Source organism: Uloborus diversus, chromosome 8 (assembly GCF_026930045.1).
Source record: "Uloborus diversus isolate 005 chromosome 8, Udiv.v.3.1, whole genome shotgun sequence".
NCBI lineage: Eukaryota > Metazoa > Arthropoda > Arachnida > Araneae > Uloboridae > Uloborus > Uloborus diversus.
The window spans coordinates 63,044,060-63,062,664 of NC_072738.1; the positions used below are offsets into that span (position 1 = coordinate 63,044,060).

Consider the following 18,605-nt stretch of genomic DNA (forward strand, 5'->3'; position numbering starts at 1 on the left):
AGATGTAAAACCCAGAAATTCCTACATCTTATTTCAATCAGAAACTAATTTATAAAAAACTCTTCAGCTACTGGTTGTGTACACCAGGTATGAAATTTTCCCAGGACCATCCTAGCATAATAGAAATAGAAAAATATGCAAGTTGAGTTTCATACCTAATACTGTCACTTAATATAATAAGGTTTCACCTTCAAGGACGGATATAAGGGAGGGGCAATTGCCCCTTCCTTGAGGAACTCTACATCGGCAATTTTTCCAAATAGAAGTCCTACAACACAAATGCAGATCCTCTTTGATACCGTTAAGGAAAGGAATGGGATTCGAATTACCTTTCCGGAGACTTTTTAGAAGTGAAGTTTCAAACGATCTTCGGTGATGTTATGCGGATGAGTTCGAAGGCTTTCCCCTATGCCTTTTGCGAGAAGGAATGGGTTCAGTGACTTTCCTCCCATAATTTTTCGAAACTTACTTTCTAAAAAGTGCAATTTTAGACAACCTTCGACAATGTTAGGGGAGGGGGTTTCAAAACAATTCCCAGACATATCACGAAACTGAAGTTATAAAGCACAATTTTAGAATTCTTCTTTCAATGAAAAAGAGAAGGAATAGATTCGAGGACCACCTTTGATAAATCTCTTAAATTTTTGTTTTAGAATTCAGATAAAAATGATGCGACAACCCCCCTTCCTCCGCAAGCATGTGTAAATCAGATACATAGTAAGATGTGGATTAAAAATTAACTGCCCCTCCTTGAAAAATTTCTGGATCAGTCCTTATTCATCATACACATGTTCTGTCTTGGTTCTATGTACATGTAACGCTCTTCAGCTGTTAGCTGGTTACACTGCATTTTAAGTAGCACTAAATAATAAACGTAAACGCTAATTTTTGTAGAACTCTTATGTTAACCTATTCAAGTTGTGCAAATACTAATATAGCATTGTGAAACAAAATTCAAAGTCTTTTATTTCATACATTTTCCCTGGTGATGAACAGGGACTGGGAAAATCAAGTGAACAGTTAAAATGAAAATAAACAAAAGTTCAATATTTTTATTGGAAATAACCCAGTCTGGTGACTTATTACAACAATGAACAGAAATGTTTAGAAAAAATAACAGACTAGAAAAAATGAGCATAAATTGTTTCATTTTAATTCATCTTCTAAAGCAGTTATGGCAGTATTCAACTAATTGAAGCAAGTTGATTTTTTGTAGGGAAAAGATTAAACAATTTAAATCTAGTCCTAAATTGTTGAACAAACAAAATTTTTGAAAACTAAAATGTAGAAATGCAGAGGCAGGATTGAGAAATATTTGTTAGAGTTATTCAGTATGTGCAATATATTTAACAATAACAATATTCTTTAGTTTTTTTTTTCTTTTTTTTTTCTTAACCTTTCTGAATCACAGTATACAATTTTATAAATTGCAGAGAGTAAAAGAATCTGTTATTTATATATCTGTAACAAATGTGAAACAATATTTTCTATACATACTTATTTCTGCCTCTGCAATAAGAGTGAAACCTAGTACCATTAAACATCTATTAAAAGACACGAAATATTGCTATATACAAGTTTAGATTTAAAAGTAAATAAATTTTAACTCTGACATAAATATTTTATGGCTGTGTTATAACCATTGCAACAAGACAATAGTTGAACTGAATGCATAGAAAGTTATTTTTTAAATGAGGATAATCTCCAAGCATTAAGACTAGGAGTGTAGCTTAAAATACATTTTTCAAGGGTTTGACAAGTTGGTCCACAGTGAAATTTTGTAAAGAATCAAATAATTTACCACAAAATTAAAGTAGGAGATATAATGAACACATTAATAGATTTTACTATGCAGAAAAACATTCAACAAAATCTATTTTAAAAATTTGAGCAATAACATTAACTTGTTTAACAACACTTAGGTACATATTGTTTCCTACTTATCTACAAAATCTATTTCTTAAAAATTAAAACAATTACAGCAATTACTTTTGCTTTAAGAAATAACTCTTGTATTTCTAACATAATCTAAACATTTTCATACGGTGCACAGTTTTACAAAGGTAAAACATTTTGCTAATAAACTGAAAATGTTTTCTATATCAATATTTTAAAACTTCGGATGAAATGTATCGACTGCTCAAATTTTTTACTTGGGTATGTTCATAAATGTTTATCATACATTTTGCAGAATATTTTATTACAATTGTGCTGCTACATGTACATGATAAACATTTTATTTTCATATATACACATACAAGTCCAATTTTAATTAACATGTTGAATTAAATATACATAAAAACCAATTAAATATTTCTCTCAAATGTTTTTGAAAAGTTATCCAATATATTCCTATCACCAAAAATATAAATTGCACCTTAAAAATACTAAACAGTAAATATATATTCAAAATTTGCAATTTTTCACCAGTTTAAGAAATAACAGCTAAAATTTTGAAGTAAACAACAATGAAAAGTGTCATTAACAAAGTATTTATCTAATAATTTCAAACTTTATATACAGTAATATAATTTCTTCTAAGGATTTATAACATGAATTTTTGATATACTCCAATATATACATTTTTCTTCATAAAATTATATAGAATTTTTTTTTAATGAAAACAATAACAAAAACAAACTAAAAAACAACATAGAAATATATGGCAGTGTTTCTAAATTGTATAGAAGATAAGCAATAGATAAATACTAACACAAAAAAATGAGGTAGAAATTATTTACAACAAAATCAAAACAAGACATAAGTGTACTTCACATAAAATTAGCTTAGGTCATTCATTATACAGTACATAAAAGGAACATTATTTCTCCAGACATGACACACATAATCTGGGGCAGTATATTTATTGGTAATGGAAAATTAACAACGTAAATAAATGAATGTGACTATTTTCATGCAAAAATAAGGTAGAGTACAAACATAACAAAACTAGAATTCAACCACTTTCAGAATATTTTTTCAAGCAAAAATAATTGATGTTGTCTAGGTCAGTGATAGTTATGAGAAACAGCTATCATTTGTTTCATCAATAAAAAGAACTTATAATATTGAGGTCAAGCAATGCAAATCAAGCTCCAACCCTGCCGATATAACTAAAAATAAGTATAAAGAAAAAATTAAGGTAGATTTGAAATACAGGACATTTTTCTTCCTTTTGTTTTCAAAATATATAACCTTTGCTAGTAAGCTAATGGTAGCAAATTCGATTGTGTACCAACAGAAATAAAAGGCTTTTCCTTTCTTCTTTATATTTTAGACTTCCAACATCTAGTATTGTGGGTGCATGCTGCAAAAAATATCTCGTGCTGAAGGGTTTGGCCTATTGGTTATCACAGTTTTAACACAGAGTATAAAATATATACATGTTTATAACAGAGTAATAATATTAATTAATTTTGTGAGTGTGTGGAGAGAGAGAGAGGGTAGTAACTACATAATTTTTTAACAAAATGGAGGACATAACAGTATGTATTGGGTGGGGAGAGGAATGCTATATATACACACACACACACATATATATGTGCATAAATAACTAAATTAATACTGTTAAAAAAAAGCTGTGTTGTTCAAAATAAAATACCATGCTTGCCAACTCTACTGTTTTAACGTGAGACTCCCTTTTTTGCTTCAATCTCCCACGATATCCCGATTTTTACCATTTTGTTCAGTTTTCAATCAATCGTCAAAAAGTTTCACTGACTTCAATAGATGGCGGCTTTTTCTAGTCATCCACCAATGTCTGGGAAAGTAGAATTACATATAGTGTGTAAAAATACGCACTGAAACCGATTTTCTCCCCAGGGCTAGGAATTCTATGACAATTACGCTAGAGAGCGCAAAATAAGTTGCTTGCACCAATTTGCAACAAAGCTACATTTAAGGGCGATTCTGCACCATTTTTTCCTAAGTATAGTATATCGGTATGCCAAAAAAAGGGTAGCTGCTAAGTACTCCATTTTTCCTGTATTAATTTGCATGCTGCAAAAATTCAACTACTTCCGATTTTTTTCTTTTTTCAAAAAATATCAGTGTACTGAAGGAGTTGGATTGTTTAAAAGTTTAACTGTAAAAAAATTTCCAATTAATGACTCATTTAGTAAAAATTAATTTTTGAAAGCATTCCACATTGCATGTACAGCGAAGCACGTGCTTTGCTGAAAATTGCAGCAGCTTGAAAATATTTCAATTATTTTGAAAGTTTGAAGTTATTTTAACATGTGCTACCCTCTACCTAGTACTTATTTTGTATTTATTTTCGTTATATATTGATTTTTTTTTCTCGGATTTTAATAATTAAATTTTTGTAGCTACTTTTTTTGAGAGACTGGGGAATGTACAAAACTTTAAGCTAATTCACTCCTTATTGTTTGGTTTTTCTTTTGCAGTATTTTTTATTTTTCTTGCTGCTACCAATTAGCTTACATCTCCAAAAAATTCTTATTTCACCTTAAATTTAGTATTCATGTTATTTAAAAGCATAACTTAATAGTTTTGTTGTGAAATATGTTGCTGAGGAATCACCTATATTCTTCTAGTGAAATCTGTTTTTTTTCTTCGAAGGTTGGCAAGTATGAAGTACTGTTGCGAGGCACAAAATCTTTCTTTAATTGCAAGAAACCTTTTTCTCTTCACATCTTCATTAGCTTTAGATGAAGTAGCGTGCTTAAGTGCCATTATATTTACTTAATTTTCATATTTAGAATGATCAAAATGAATGGAAATTGAAGAGTGTTTATTTGTAATAAAGTAAAGTTTTTTGACTGGTTTGGTGTGTGAACTTCCACCTTTAGTGATGCTAAAGGGATGAAAGTCGTTTCACAAAACCAATATTAAGTAGGCTATAACAAAAAGCTGATACTTACACCTCGAGCTTCGCTTTGCGTTTAAATTATCTCCGAGATACGTTACTTGTGAGAAATTCACGCTGTGTCCATTTCATGAACGTCAAATTGTGTTATAATGCAAGTCCACTGTATACATATGTGTATATAGGGGTGATTTTTTCTCATAATTATTTAAATATTGATGAATGAATGTATTTGACAGAAATTTTAGCCAGTTACATTACCATCTAGTCTGGTTAACAGGGTTTTTTTTACAGTATATAATGCTTTTCATTTTCCTTTATTGATATTTCATTGTTTTATAAGCAAAAGCTTTATCAAAATATTAGTAGCTTTTAACAAAAGAATATCAGGGTATATAATGAGAGAACTAAAATTTGCATTTGAATAACCTAGCAACTTCTAAATGCAGACTGCATAGATAAATTATAAACAAAATGGTTGAATCTAGATAAAATAGTTTCAAGTGTTAATAATCCATAGAATAAAAAGTGAATTACTTCAAACTGTTAAGCTTCAGATCTTTGAAGGGCAAGAATAAAATATTATTAAGTTTCATACGTGACAACATTAAATAACGCGTCAAAGGACATGTTCATGTTGATGGATATTTTTTACAGTAACATTCTAAATTTTAGATTTAACGTTTTATAAATTACATACTTTTCTGAATAACTGAAGAATGTACAAATAACAGGAGAACAATACTGTACATGTATAATGGAAGAAAAACATGAAGAATGCAAGAAATGCAGTTACAACACCAATGTTTTTAAAAGATTGATGAAATGATTTTTGTGCTCAATTATGTATAAAAAAGCAGCACATATCACAGTTAGAACATCCGAATATGATTAAACAATGATTACTCTTGTGGGAATTTACAATGCAGCCACATGTAAGGAAACCAGTACAAGGTATTTTAAAATTACTCACTAACTCAAATAGAAATATGGAATGAAAAGTAACTTATTATTTATCAAAATTTTTTTAACTGACAGTCTCTTCATTTTATGTATATTTAATTTTAGAGCTTAATTTGCCGAAAAAGGGTTTTAATTTCAATTTGAACTTAAAAAAATACATTCAAAATATGGGTAGCAAGATAGCTTACTAGTTTTCAATGTTAATGAAAAACAAGGTACTTCATTAACTTTAGGGGGGGGGATGTGCAACTTTTAGCTTAAACTTAGAGGGATGCGAGTGGAAGCTTAAGAACAAAACTAAATAGCTTTTTAGCCTACATTCCCACAATTTTTTGAATTAAAAAAGCATGAAAAAAGTCTACTGTTTTGTAAAAAAGTAAAAATAAATAAATAAATAAATTGAATAAACATTACAAAATTTTAATGGAGGGATATGAGGTAGAGACATGCGTCTGTTTCCCTAAACCTTTAATGAAATAATTTGATCCAAAAGAAATTTTGTTCCACATCTCTTCGCCAAGACACCTCATTCAGAACCGTATATATATATATTTTTTTTTGGTGGGTACCTATTGGTCATACCATTTATATGCCATCATGCACCAGTAACGCAAAATAACTATGAGTTTTGAAGCTAGAAGATCATTAAAGTTTTTTAAATCAAGAATTAATGGGTTGATTTTCAAATTTTTGAGGTGTGTCACTATTAGGGCTAGTAAGCGATATGTGGTGTTTTTCACTCAGAATTTTTAATAACTTTTTTTTATATATATATAACAATTTTTCGCAAAACTTTAAAAAAAAAAAAAGAAATAGCTTGGAATTAAGTTTCTATGTAGATAATTTTTTAAACCATTCTTACTTAATAAATATATTTATTCTTTTATTTTATTTTATTTACTTTTTTTTCATATTCAAAGCTTTATAATATTGAGACTTCAAAAAATATTAAATGAAATAGTAATTGTAATACCAATTTATATTTTGTTTCTCCAATGTTTGTACGCTTAAGTATTATAAATAACTGCTTGAATTTAAAGTTTTTAAGAAGAAAAATCATTTATATATATAATTTACTGAAATATTAAGCCTAACAGTTAAGTTAGAATGTTTTTTTTTTTTTTAATTTACTAAAATAGCTTCCTTTTCACATAAAAAATACTTTTTCATTTTTGTTAAAAAAAAGCATAATCGAATCAATTTCCAAGCTAAGCCAATTAACAGAGATTAAAATGATGTATGAAAATTGATGTTGGTATATGGGAAAGTAGACTTGCTTAGTTCTGGACAAACTTCCTTCTGATAGTTTTCTATCTTATTCTGTTAACCTTACTTTTAATTCAATTAAGATAATTTTTGGCATAACTTATGCGAAAAGTTATTGTCATATTTGATTTAAAATAGAACATGATAAAATAGAACAAGTTGAAGTTAGGGCATATAATACTTTTTCAAATGTAACATTGCTGCTGGGAAAATCTTACCTAAGATGGATTTCTTAGCATTTAATTATGAAAATTTTAGTTAGTGAATACATTATCTGAGGAAAGATGAGTAATGAAATGAATTGGTTCCCTTTCATATGAACATATTAGCACAACCATTTGGCAGCAGCAATTGCTATTGCATTTCTTCAACATTAAAAAAGGTAAAATTTGGCCATTAATCGAGAAATTCACTTTTTAGTTTCTGTGTTGGGAACCAGACCATGCTTTTATGCACTCTGTAAGCACAAACAATCAATTTTACCTGAAAGAAAAAAAAACTTTTTTAAAAAATAGAAAAATACAATGTTTCAAGAATACATAAAATAACATTCAAACATTTAAGCAAATAAGAACAAATTCTCAATTCAATATATATATATATATATATATATATATATATATATATATATATATATATATATATATATATATATACACACAATAGAGCATAAAAAATCTGCTAAGTCAAAAATTCTGATGAATTTTTTTTTCTTATTTATCTTTTTTTTTAGTATTAGGAGATAAATGTCTAGCATTTTTAAAGATACTAAGTTGCATTACTGGACAAGACAATGATTATTTTTCAAAAAAAAAAAAAAAAAAACTTGTTTTAAAACAGATTATAATTGATCAGAAAAAATGAAAAATTCAGAAATTGTAAGATGGAAATGAAAAATTGCTATTATGTGTTGTGTTTATTTTGTTTGCATTGCCGTTCCTCTTCAACGACTCAAAATATTATTTATTTTATGGCCCAAAATCTTGCACAATGTCTAGTTCCAAACTGTGCAGATTTTTGATTATCTACTGTATATATAGTACAGTGAATGAGTATAATACAGCGAATGAAAAAAAACTGCAGTACTAGCAGGGTTGGCAAGTTTCTGCCGGGGCAGTTAAAACCACTGGTAGAAACCGGTTAAAACTGGCATGGCAAAAACCACTTTCTGCCACATTTTCGGCAAAAACTGGCAAAATCTCTCAAAATGACAAAAAAAAAAAAAAAAAAAAACACCATTGACAGACAGTAGAAAATGCAAGGAAAAAAATAATTGCTAACAAAAGCACAGTTTAATTTACAATATTAACCCAGTTCAAAATCAAATGTTCTTTTTTTTTCACCCTACAGTTGCTTTCTGGAAAAGTTGGTTGCAGAAATCTAAATAGTTTCTCAATTTATTATGCACGAATGAGAAACTTTAGAATATTCTTGCAACAGAAGAGCTAGCAGGCAATGCATCAAGAAACAAGCAATATTCATGAAACTTTCAAATTGTATACTTTATTCAACTGGTCTATCATGTAGTAACTAGGGTAGTGGTAAAAATTCGATTGGAAAAATGAGTTTCAAGAAGTTGGGCCAGTTTGTTTTGCAAAGCTGTGATTTTAGGTACAAAATCTAGATTAATATTGGCAACTAAAATTTGACACTTTCTTCTTGAAGCACATGATAATTTCAAACACAAGCAATCTAGATGAAGCATATTTGCGAGCAAATTACGAACAGCCTGTTTAATTCTGTATGTCACTCTTCCATCCTAAGAACCCATATGATTCTCGTCCTTTGTTAGATTAATCCAAATATTACGAGCATTAGCAATCGAAAAGTTCCCTTTCTGAAATAAATCAAGGGCACTAGCATAACATTTTATTTTTTTACAATGATGAAATGAAGTTTCATTTTTAGTTTACCTAAACAAATATCATTTAGTAATTTCTTTAGTTTTTTAAGACAATTTTAAGTTTCTGCCGGTTTTAACCGGTTATAACCAGTTTCTGCCACTGGCACGGCAAAAACTAGTTTCTGCCGGCAGAAAGTCAACCCTGAGTACTAGTGAAAAAGTGAAAAATGGCAAATAATGTTCTAAATGTGAATGTTTTATGCAATTATGGTATTGTTTAAATAAAATGCAGTTCTAGAATCAATCTCAGTTCTTGTTTTTCTTATGATTAACAAAATAATTAACCCTTAATTAATTCAAAAAATGAAAAAGGTGAAAAATGCAAGGTTTAAAAAAAAGTAAAACAAAACAATAGATGTGCAAATTATGAAGTCAGTGGCAATTCTACCTAACTGTAATCATTTTACATAGAGTTATAAATGTTACACCCATGAGGACCATTTCAATGTCTAGTACAGTGGTTCTCAAACTTTTTGAGCCCATCGCCATCTAAAGGTTGACTGATACATATCGTCTCCCCCCACACACTTCGTCCTTCAAAAAAAAATGATAAGTTAGCTAATGAACATCAATATAGTTGAAAATATAAGTTCCCAATTTTAATTTGAAATAAAATGAATATAGTAAAGCAATTTTATCCAATTATTCTTAAGTTAAAAAATAAATAAGTAAGTAAAAGTACATTTTCTATGTTTTTTTTTCTTTCTCCTCCAAAACAAACTGATAGGTATTTTAAGGGATATACTGAACACAAATCCTTGATATGATTTTCAAAAACAGAAGTGTATCCTTTATGAAATTATTTTCTTTTTTAAATTGGAATCTGGAGGAATAAAAAAAAAATAAAATTATAAAAATCAAATTTAGAATTATAAATTCATAAACTTGGCAATGAATGATGAAACTCTTCCTAAATGTTTACCAGAGGTGGGGAGAAAAAGCTCCTGAACTATGATTTGTTTCCTTTTAAAGTTGTGGTTCCTTGTCTGAACAATCAATTCCATATTAGTTTTTAATTTCAGCACTTGCTAGCTTTTATTATTATTTGACCTTTTAAATTCTCATCACCCCCTATCGTCCTTCAAGAACTTATTGCCCTCAGGTGGGGCATCACTGACCTAGTAGATCTTCCACAAGGAGAGCTTTGCAATGGTCCTGCTTACCCATTTCATGAAACCAAAGCCTGATAATGCCTTCCTGTATTTTTATCTGAGTATCAGGCTTCTTAGCAGCAATTTTGTACCAATTATAAGGCAAAAATTTTCAATTCATGGTTAACCCTGGTCTAATCCAAAACTTTCAGTGCTTAACTGTTTCATGAAGGATTGCTCTTAACGAGAAAAATTGTGAGAAAATTACTTTTTCAATACCTGTATTGTTGAGAAGATGAAAACTTCAAAACAAAAACATTCATGAATAAGTTAGATTATACATATTGATTTCCCTGTATAACAGGAAATTGAACCTCAATTTACAGCAGGATTCACCAATCAAGTCTGCTTCATCGCATGTAGGGTTGTTTATTTTAGGTAGCTTGAATTTTCCTCTTATGCAGTTCAGGCTCTGTAAAATGAATAACCCTACATGCAAGTCTCCATTTCCACTAGACCAGACCGTTTGCTCCTGTCTTGACTCTTTGTCTTAAAGTAATTAGCGTATGTTTATCATGGTTTCAAGAAAAAAAAACATTTTTTTATTAATTTTGATTATCCCTAAAAAATTAGTGCATCATGTTTTTAATTTAGTTCTAAAATTGTCTGTTAATCAAAATCACATTGTTTTTTGACATCATATTATCTGTGGATTATACAAAAATTATTTTTTTCTTCAGGCCAATTTTAGGACCTGCAAACTATATACCGTCCTACATAATACACTGGAAAATACAGTATTCATAAATGAGTTTGTTGCCAAATTCAATTTTTCACCACTGGAACATTACAGACATTTGAAAAGCAATTTCCCCCCAGTTTCCTCCATTCTGATGCAAAGTTTTGGATTAGACTGGGATAGTACTAAATAGAAATATATTGGGATCTAATAGGTATAAACTACTGCTAAGAAACCTGTTACTTAGATAGAACTGCAGAAAAGTATTATCAGACCATGGTTCCATAAAATTAATCAGGAGCACAATCAAGTTAATACAATCTTCTATGCAGCATTATTGTAAAGCTCTCCTCCCAGCTCCTGGAGGACCTACTAAATATTGAAATGTTCCTCATGAGTGCATACACTTTTAAGTATACATAATATGATAGCAGTTGTGTAGAATTCACATTGACTTCAAAATGGGTGCATCTGTTGCTTTATGCTATGTTTTCTTAAAAATTGTATTTTGCATTTTTTGAAATACTTAAAGGTAAATAATATATTAATCCTAACAAAATGTGATTGAGACTAATAGTAAAATTGTACTTAATCAAAACATTTCCATCATTGCATAAATCATACGCATAAAAACATTATTTGCACTCATTTCCACTTTTTCGCAAGTGATGCAGTTTTTTTCTCTCCACCACTATGTGCACACATATGTTACTATTAGAGCTAGTACATCGATGTTTCATACATGATGCATTTAATAGCAAAGCAACACAATAAATACTGTAAATAAAACTGTGTCAGACCATGACTTTTTCTTTCACTGACTGCAGTCCAAATTCCACCAAAAATAAAAAATATAATTACAGTTAATACACGGATGTGTCACACATGATGCATTCAATAGCAATTTAATAAATACTGTAAATAAAACTGTTAAACCATGGGCTTTCCCCCTTCCTCTGATTGGTCGCTACTCCATCAAAAAAAAAAATTACCATTAATGGACGTTTCACACATAATGCATTTTATAACATAATAAATACTATGAATGCAACAATGTTAAACCATGTTTTTTCCCTTACAATGTCAGTAGTCTCTGTTCCATAGGTAAATAAATAAATTAATAAATAAAATAAAAGTAGAAACATGGATGTTTCAAACATTATGCATTCAATAGCAACATAACAAATATTGTAAATAAAACTGCTGGGACAAGATGATATTTTCTTCCGGTTATTGCCGCTGTTCTATCAAAAAAAAAGAACAACTACTTTTTAAATTAATACATAGATCTTTCACTCATGCGTTCAACAGCAACACATTAAATTCTGTAAATTAAACAGTTAAACCATGATGTTTTTTTTCTCTGTGACTGGTAGCTGATTCACAAAGAAAAAAAAACTTGCTGTTAAAATTAATATATGGATTTCATACACATGATGCATTCAATAACAATATAATAAATACAGCAAATAAAACTGCATTAAAGCATGACACCCCCACCCACTACTGTCGGTAGCCCTTGTTCCACAAAAAAAAAAAAAAAAAAAGAAAAAAGAAAGAAAGAAAAGCAATTTTAAAACTTGTACCTGACTGTATTCACATCCATGTGTACACATGATGCATTCAAAAGCAACATAATCGATACTGTGACTAAAACTGTGAAACCATCATAGGTGCCAACATTAAATAATGAAAACTCTCAATTACCTTATTCTGGATTTCATGCCTAGTTATTCAGATGTCAATTTTTTTAATTAAAAAAAAGTATAACCTATTTTTCAACACCTGTTTGATGAACCTATGGTGAAAATGTGTATATATATATATATATATATATATATATATATATATATATATATATATATATATATATATATATATACATATAGTCAATCTATTTTCAAGTCTATATTCAACTATACTGTAAAAGAGTTTAAATGTTAATATAGGGATGGAAAATATTAGTAATGAATGCATGTGAAAATAATGCATAAGAATCAAAATGAGACATTAAGATATCTTTTATATAAATGCCGTACAGTTCTTTCAAAATTTCAAGGTAATAATATAAAACAAGCCTGGATTTATTATTTTTAGTTAAAAAATAACATCTTACTTCAGACTCTGGATAATGAGCTGTCGTTATGGCTACTTTGTTATTTCCATTTTGCAAACCTGACATTTTATAAACAGATTGCTCCCCCTGAAACAAAATACCATGTAGATATTTCAAAAGCGAAAGATTTCACATAAAGCTCTGAATCACATTTAAATAAGCATTTGTACACTACAGTTTTTTCATACAAAAATAAAAACTTTCGAAACATTTTCCATGTGAGCATTTAAATAAAATCAAGTCAGTTTTCTTATTATTTGGTGTGTTAGATGCATAAAAAACTTTCAAAGATTCTCTTTCATACTTTAAAAGATTTTTAGCAGATGGAAATTTGGGTGGTTTCATTCTTTTGGGAGCATAAAATAAACTATTTACATTAATATTAAACTATAAAAAGCAACACAAAATTTGCACATATCTGGGGCAAACAAAACAATCAACAGAGTTATTTTTGAAATTTATTTCTAAACATGATTGTAAACTAAATAATTTCACTTTTCATTTACATAAATGATCTAGTTTATTAACATATAAGTATATTCAAACTGAAATTAAAATTCACACATTTATTTTTTAAACTAATTAAGCATGTACACAGTAAAAATCATGTTCATATGCATTGTGATGTATCCAAACCGTGCTACATTTTATACTGAAACCGTATTATATAAGGCTTAGAAATAATGTGAATCAAAGTTTGTGTAAAGTTATATCGAAACTAAGTCTTAAGGTACAAATTTTATAATCACTTAATTTCGGCTCAATAGAACATGCAAACAAAAACTGGCAAACAAAACATACATTGATCCACCAATCCAAAATTAAAGTTGTCATAAACAATACAACTTAATTATTTTACATACTCTCAAATTAAAACTAATATGGACAACAAGAAAAACTTCATTAAATTTCTTGACTAAGAAAAAACGCATTCAATCAGAAAAACAATCTGAGCTTTTCCATAGCAAAATAAAGTTTGCCTGAGCAACAACAAGGAAACAAAATGTAAAATAAAATAAATAGAATTATACTATTTACTTTGCGACACATTTTGTTTCGACTACCTTTTTTTATTGATTGTTTGCCAAATTTAGCTTAAGTTTAATCCTAATGATACATTCGTGCAATGAACTAGATAATTTTAATCTTTTTTTTAAAGAATTCTGATGAGAAATATTAAGTATTTAAAAGTTAAAAAATAGGGTTATATGGGGAAACCAAACTTTCGAGTTGGAGACTGAGAATATTTCAAATAAGTTTCATAAAAACTTATCAGTATAAACTTATTGCAGTTATATCATACATTTTTTAACAGTGAATTAAACAAAAGTGGAATTCAGTTTTTAAAATTCGTGTTATATCAAAACCATGAAGTATTAAATTCAAGTTTCATACCGTGTAATATTGAAACCGTGTTATAATAATCGCAAATTTGGTACCAAGTAATATGGAAATCGTGTTGTACAAGTACAGTGTTATGCAAGGGAAGCCCCTATCACAGGCATATTTTTTGTAATAAGCTTAATGTACAGTAAAAATGTGACTGAACCTTACGGGAAAACATAACTAACTAGTAAATAAAATCATGTCAAATAAAACAATTTACCTTATTGAAAACTTCTTGTTTTATGCCATTGATGAATACATTACGAACCAAAGAATCTGCATTGAAATCACACCGAATCGAACTACCTTTGATGGCTGAGCTGGCAATGAACAATAAATTCTGTTTGCCAATTTTTCCTAAAGAAAAAGTTAAAGAATATAAAAACAGTAATTGTTGCAACTCATTCAAATAGTTCAATTTTCGATAATTACATTATAATTTATGCATTAGTTTATTTCTTTTAATAAGTCATTAGCTTAAACTATGAAGAAATGTACAGTAACAGTTTTTTTTTTCTTTTGCACATGCACTCCAACAAAACATTTACCAATATGTAGATAAGATTAGTAATTCGGAATGGATGAGCTACATAACATTGGTGTATCATGACGACACTTTACATTAGCCATGAAAAATACACAGAACACTTGAAAATATAAACATTTTGGCATTAATTTTGGTCTCATAAAAACAAAGTTAACTTTGAAATCAGTTAAATATGTTTTGAAAACTTATCAACTGTTAATTATGAGGGGAGTGAAACATAAAAATAATCAAATTGAATTTCAATTCCATACAATTAACTTTTAAAAAAAATTAATACACAAAATAAATAGAAGAAAAAATACAAGAAAGAGCACTTATGAACAAAATATTGTACAGGAAAGTAAAATCAATGGAGCTGAGAAACTTATCATACTAAGTCACGAATGTTACAATCAAATACATATTTTAGTCATAAACTTTTTGAAAAATCAACACCAGAGAACAAGTTACTCACCTGGTGATTCCAGTTTTACATGATGATGAAAGTTAATTGAATACTTTGGTCCTTCATTAAGAGAAAAACACTGAATGGGAAACAGGGCGTATTTGATGTCAGCAATATGTTCCACAACATACCGAGCTCGAGATTCAAATTCAGAGACTATCCTATTTTTTAAAAAATATCATTATAAAAAAAAATATTTTTCTAGATGTTAGTAATTGAATAAAGCAGAAATTTGAAATTTATAAAACATAATGCTTTGAAGAATTTTAAAAACTAATTATATGAAAAAGAATATTTTAAGCATTCATTAGCCTTAACAATTTAAAAAAGATTTTAAGGTCTGACACAGTTAGTTCAAAGGCAGAACAAGCTAGTCATACATACACAGGCAGCCCTAATTATTTTCAACAAAAAAGTAGCATTCAGACTTAAAGAATGATGCAGATGATATCATACCAGTGACTTATTAAATAACCGAATTAATAATAGTAGCAGTCATCATCATTAAACATTTTAAACCTTTTCCAAATAGGATATATCCCAGATAGCATTTTTTGCTTGCAGCAAACTTGCAACAAATTTGCTTTGCAATTCTGCAAACTTGCATCAAATTGGATGAGACAAGTCTGCAAGTCATATGCAAACGAGATGCAAGCTTATGCAAGCCTTGCTTTCCCCACGAAGTGAACTTGCAGCAAGTTTGTCCTGCAAGTCTTATCAAGTTTGCTGCAAGTTCGTTGCAAACTAGCAGGAAAGTCATTTTTGTGGTATCAAACTTGCTGCAAGTTCAAAGCAACTGAAGCTTTGCTGTGACAAGTTTGCTTCAAACTGAGCTTTGTCATATCAAATTTGCTACCAGTTCATATCAAATTTGCATAGCATTTTTTTGCTTGCAGCAAACTTGCTTTGCAATTCTGCAAACTTGCATCAAAATGGATGCGACAAGTCTGCAAGTCTAATGCAAGCCTTGTAGTCCCCACAAACTGAACTTGCAGCAAGTTTGTCCTGTAAGTCATATCAAACTGTTGCAGGTTCATTGCAAATTTGCTTAGGTGCATCAAATTCTGAAAATTTTCTGCAAACTAATAGAAAAGTTTGTTGTACCAAATTTTCCACAAATTAGTGAATAAGTAGCCATTTTTTTTAACAAAAAGTATTGTGAACCCACTGCAAACTAGAACATACTTTTATTGTATTCATTGCAGAAATATTTGTAATCGAACAAACTTTATTGTATTAAAAATTTGAATTTATAATACTACACTCCTTTGAAAAAAATCAGGTCTCAAAATTAGTAGTATTTCTAGCAAACAATTATTTTAGTTTTAGCAATAACTGTAGAAAAATATTTTACACCTATAAAAATATAATTTAATTAAACAATGAATATTTATGTTATGCATCCAAGAGAAGTTTGTAATAGTTTGCAATAAGTTAACAGTACCTTTGATCTGATTCACGAAAATTTGATACAACAAAACTTTTGTTTTCAGAAAATTTGCAGAAATTATAATGCAAAGCTAAACTACTGCTAATTTTATAAAAGCTTTTCTCTAAACAAATTCTCACTTGTTTTTTAATAAAGGATTAAAACCTTTTCAAAATTTTATATCCCAATTTACACAATGTAATACAGTAAAGCATGTGAAGTTGACCACCTGTCTAGGTTGACCGCTTTTTTCAGGCACGGAATTGAACCTTATCATATAAATCTACCTTTGTAAGTTGACACTTGTTAAAGTTGACAACTAAAGTAATGCACCGCAGGTGGTCAACTTATACAGGTTTCATTGTACAGTAAAACCTGTAAAGTTGACCACCCTTGTAAGTTGATTCCCTGTCTATGTTGACCACCAATATGGAACAAATTTGGCTGAGAATCATACAACAAACCCTTTGTAAGTTGACCACCTGTCTAAGTTGACCACTAAAGTACTGCACCGCAAGTGGTCAACTTACACAGGTTTCACTGTACTAGCTTTATTTACCAATTAAAATTTGAATAGGGCATTTCATTTTTCTTTAACAAAAATTCTCATGCGAATTTCATCGAATGTTGTAAATACAATGTTAATTATATACATGTGAATTTAAATTTAAACCCAATTTGCAAGTACATTTGAAGACTTTTTTTTACTTTATTATTTACTACGTAGGATCTGATTCAGGCATAAAAAGTTTGCTAATCTGTGATCATACATTCATCTAATTTTATGAAGAACAGTTGATTATCAAGCAGATGAACACAAAAAAAATCCCAAATTCAATGTAACATTATATTACTATTAAATAAATTAATTAGTTTTTGGATATTGAACTGGCATTTAGTTCACAGTCTCATAGCGACCTTCTAACAAATTTGAGCACAGAAAGTAAGGTATAGGACACATTGTACAAGTTGTACTGAATAACATTGAATTGATACAGTAGACTTCTCCAGAAATGTTAATTTTTGCTATTATTCTAATAAAATATATTTGTTAAAATGTACAATTCAAACTAAATTATATGGAGAATAAATTACTAGTAAATTATTTTTTGAACTTTTTTTCCCCTATGATATACAAATATGGCACAAGCATCAATTAAATAAACTTTTACTCTACGGAGACTTTTCAGTTTTGTGGTAACCCTATTCTCAGCAAACACAAAATAAATTTAAAAAGACAGTTATAATAAATCAATACAGACTGTTTATTAACAATAATTACAAACAAATTGTCCAACAGTATTTACAGAATATTATATAATACATTGATTCTTCACACTTTTCTTCATGTCTTTGTGTCCTAAAAAAAAAAAGCATTTTAGAAAAATTACAAGTTTTACTTTCATTAAAGAATTCTGCTAACAGTAGTCTTAAAGACAGGCATAAACTATAGTTCCCCAGTTATGAACCCTACTCGCATTAAAGGGGCTGCTTGAAAACCACCAATTGCTAATGTTAACTTAAAGAGAAATATATTTTTAATGTTATATTTGCATTTATTTTCAAATCTTTTTTCAATGGAGAGCTTTTGTTACCACACAATTTCTGTTTTTTATTTCTATTAAAAAGTGAAGAAGAATCTTTGTTGGTAAGTTTTATTACTTTTGGAGACGTTTTCACTTTTGAAACATGTTTTAAAAGAAAAATTAGCCTTGTATTCTCAAAACTATTTAATGCAAAAATAATCGCCAGCACTGAAATGCAAACTAGACCTGTTAAAACATTATGGTCTTGTGCCATCAACATAAGCGATCATTTTTACAAGATCAGGAACTGATTTACAGATCCCCAAACTCTGGATGCAAAGCAGATTAAGCCTTCTAATAGAATGA

At 29.0% G+C, this 18,605-nt stretch overlaps 1 protein-coding gene across 1 annotated transcript in view; it reads right to left on the reverse strand.

Annotated features, from left to right (window-relative positions):
* Positions 1-3,901: 3,901 nt before the first annotated feature.
* The window catches only part of LOC129227723 (M-phase phosphoprotein 8-like), a 42,507-nt gene continuing 27,803 nt past the window's right edge, over positions 3,902-18,605 (reverse strand). The window contains exons 7-11 of the mRNA XM_054862326.1: positions 15,294-15,445; positions 14,513-14,649; positions 13,968-13,970; positions 12,907-12,987; positions 3,902-7,540 (exon numbers count right to left, since the gene is read on the reverse strand). Of these exons, the coding sequence (XP_054718301.1) occupies positions 7,454-7,540; positions 12,907-12,987; positions 13,968-13,970; positions 14,513-14,649; positions 15,294-15,445 (460 nt within the window). The 3' untranslated portion in view covers positions 3,902-7,453. The remainder of the gene's footprint in view (positions 7,541-12,906; positions 12,988-13,967; positions 13,971-14,512; positions 14,650-15,293; positions 15,446-18,605) is intronic.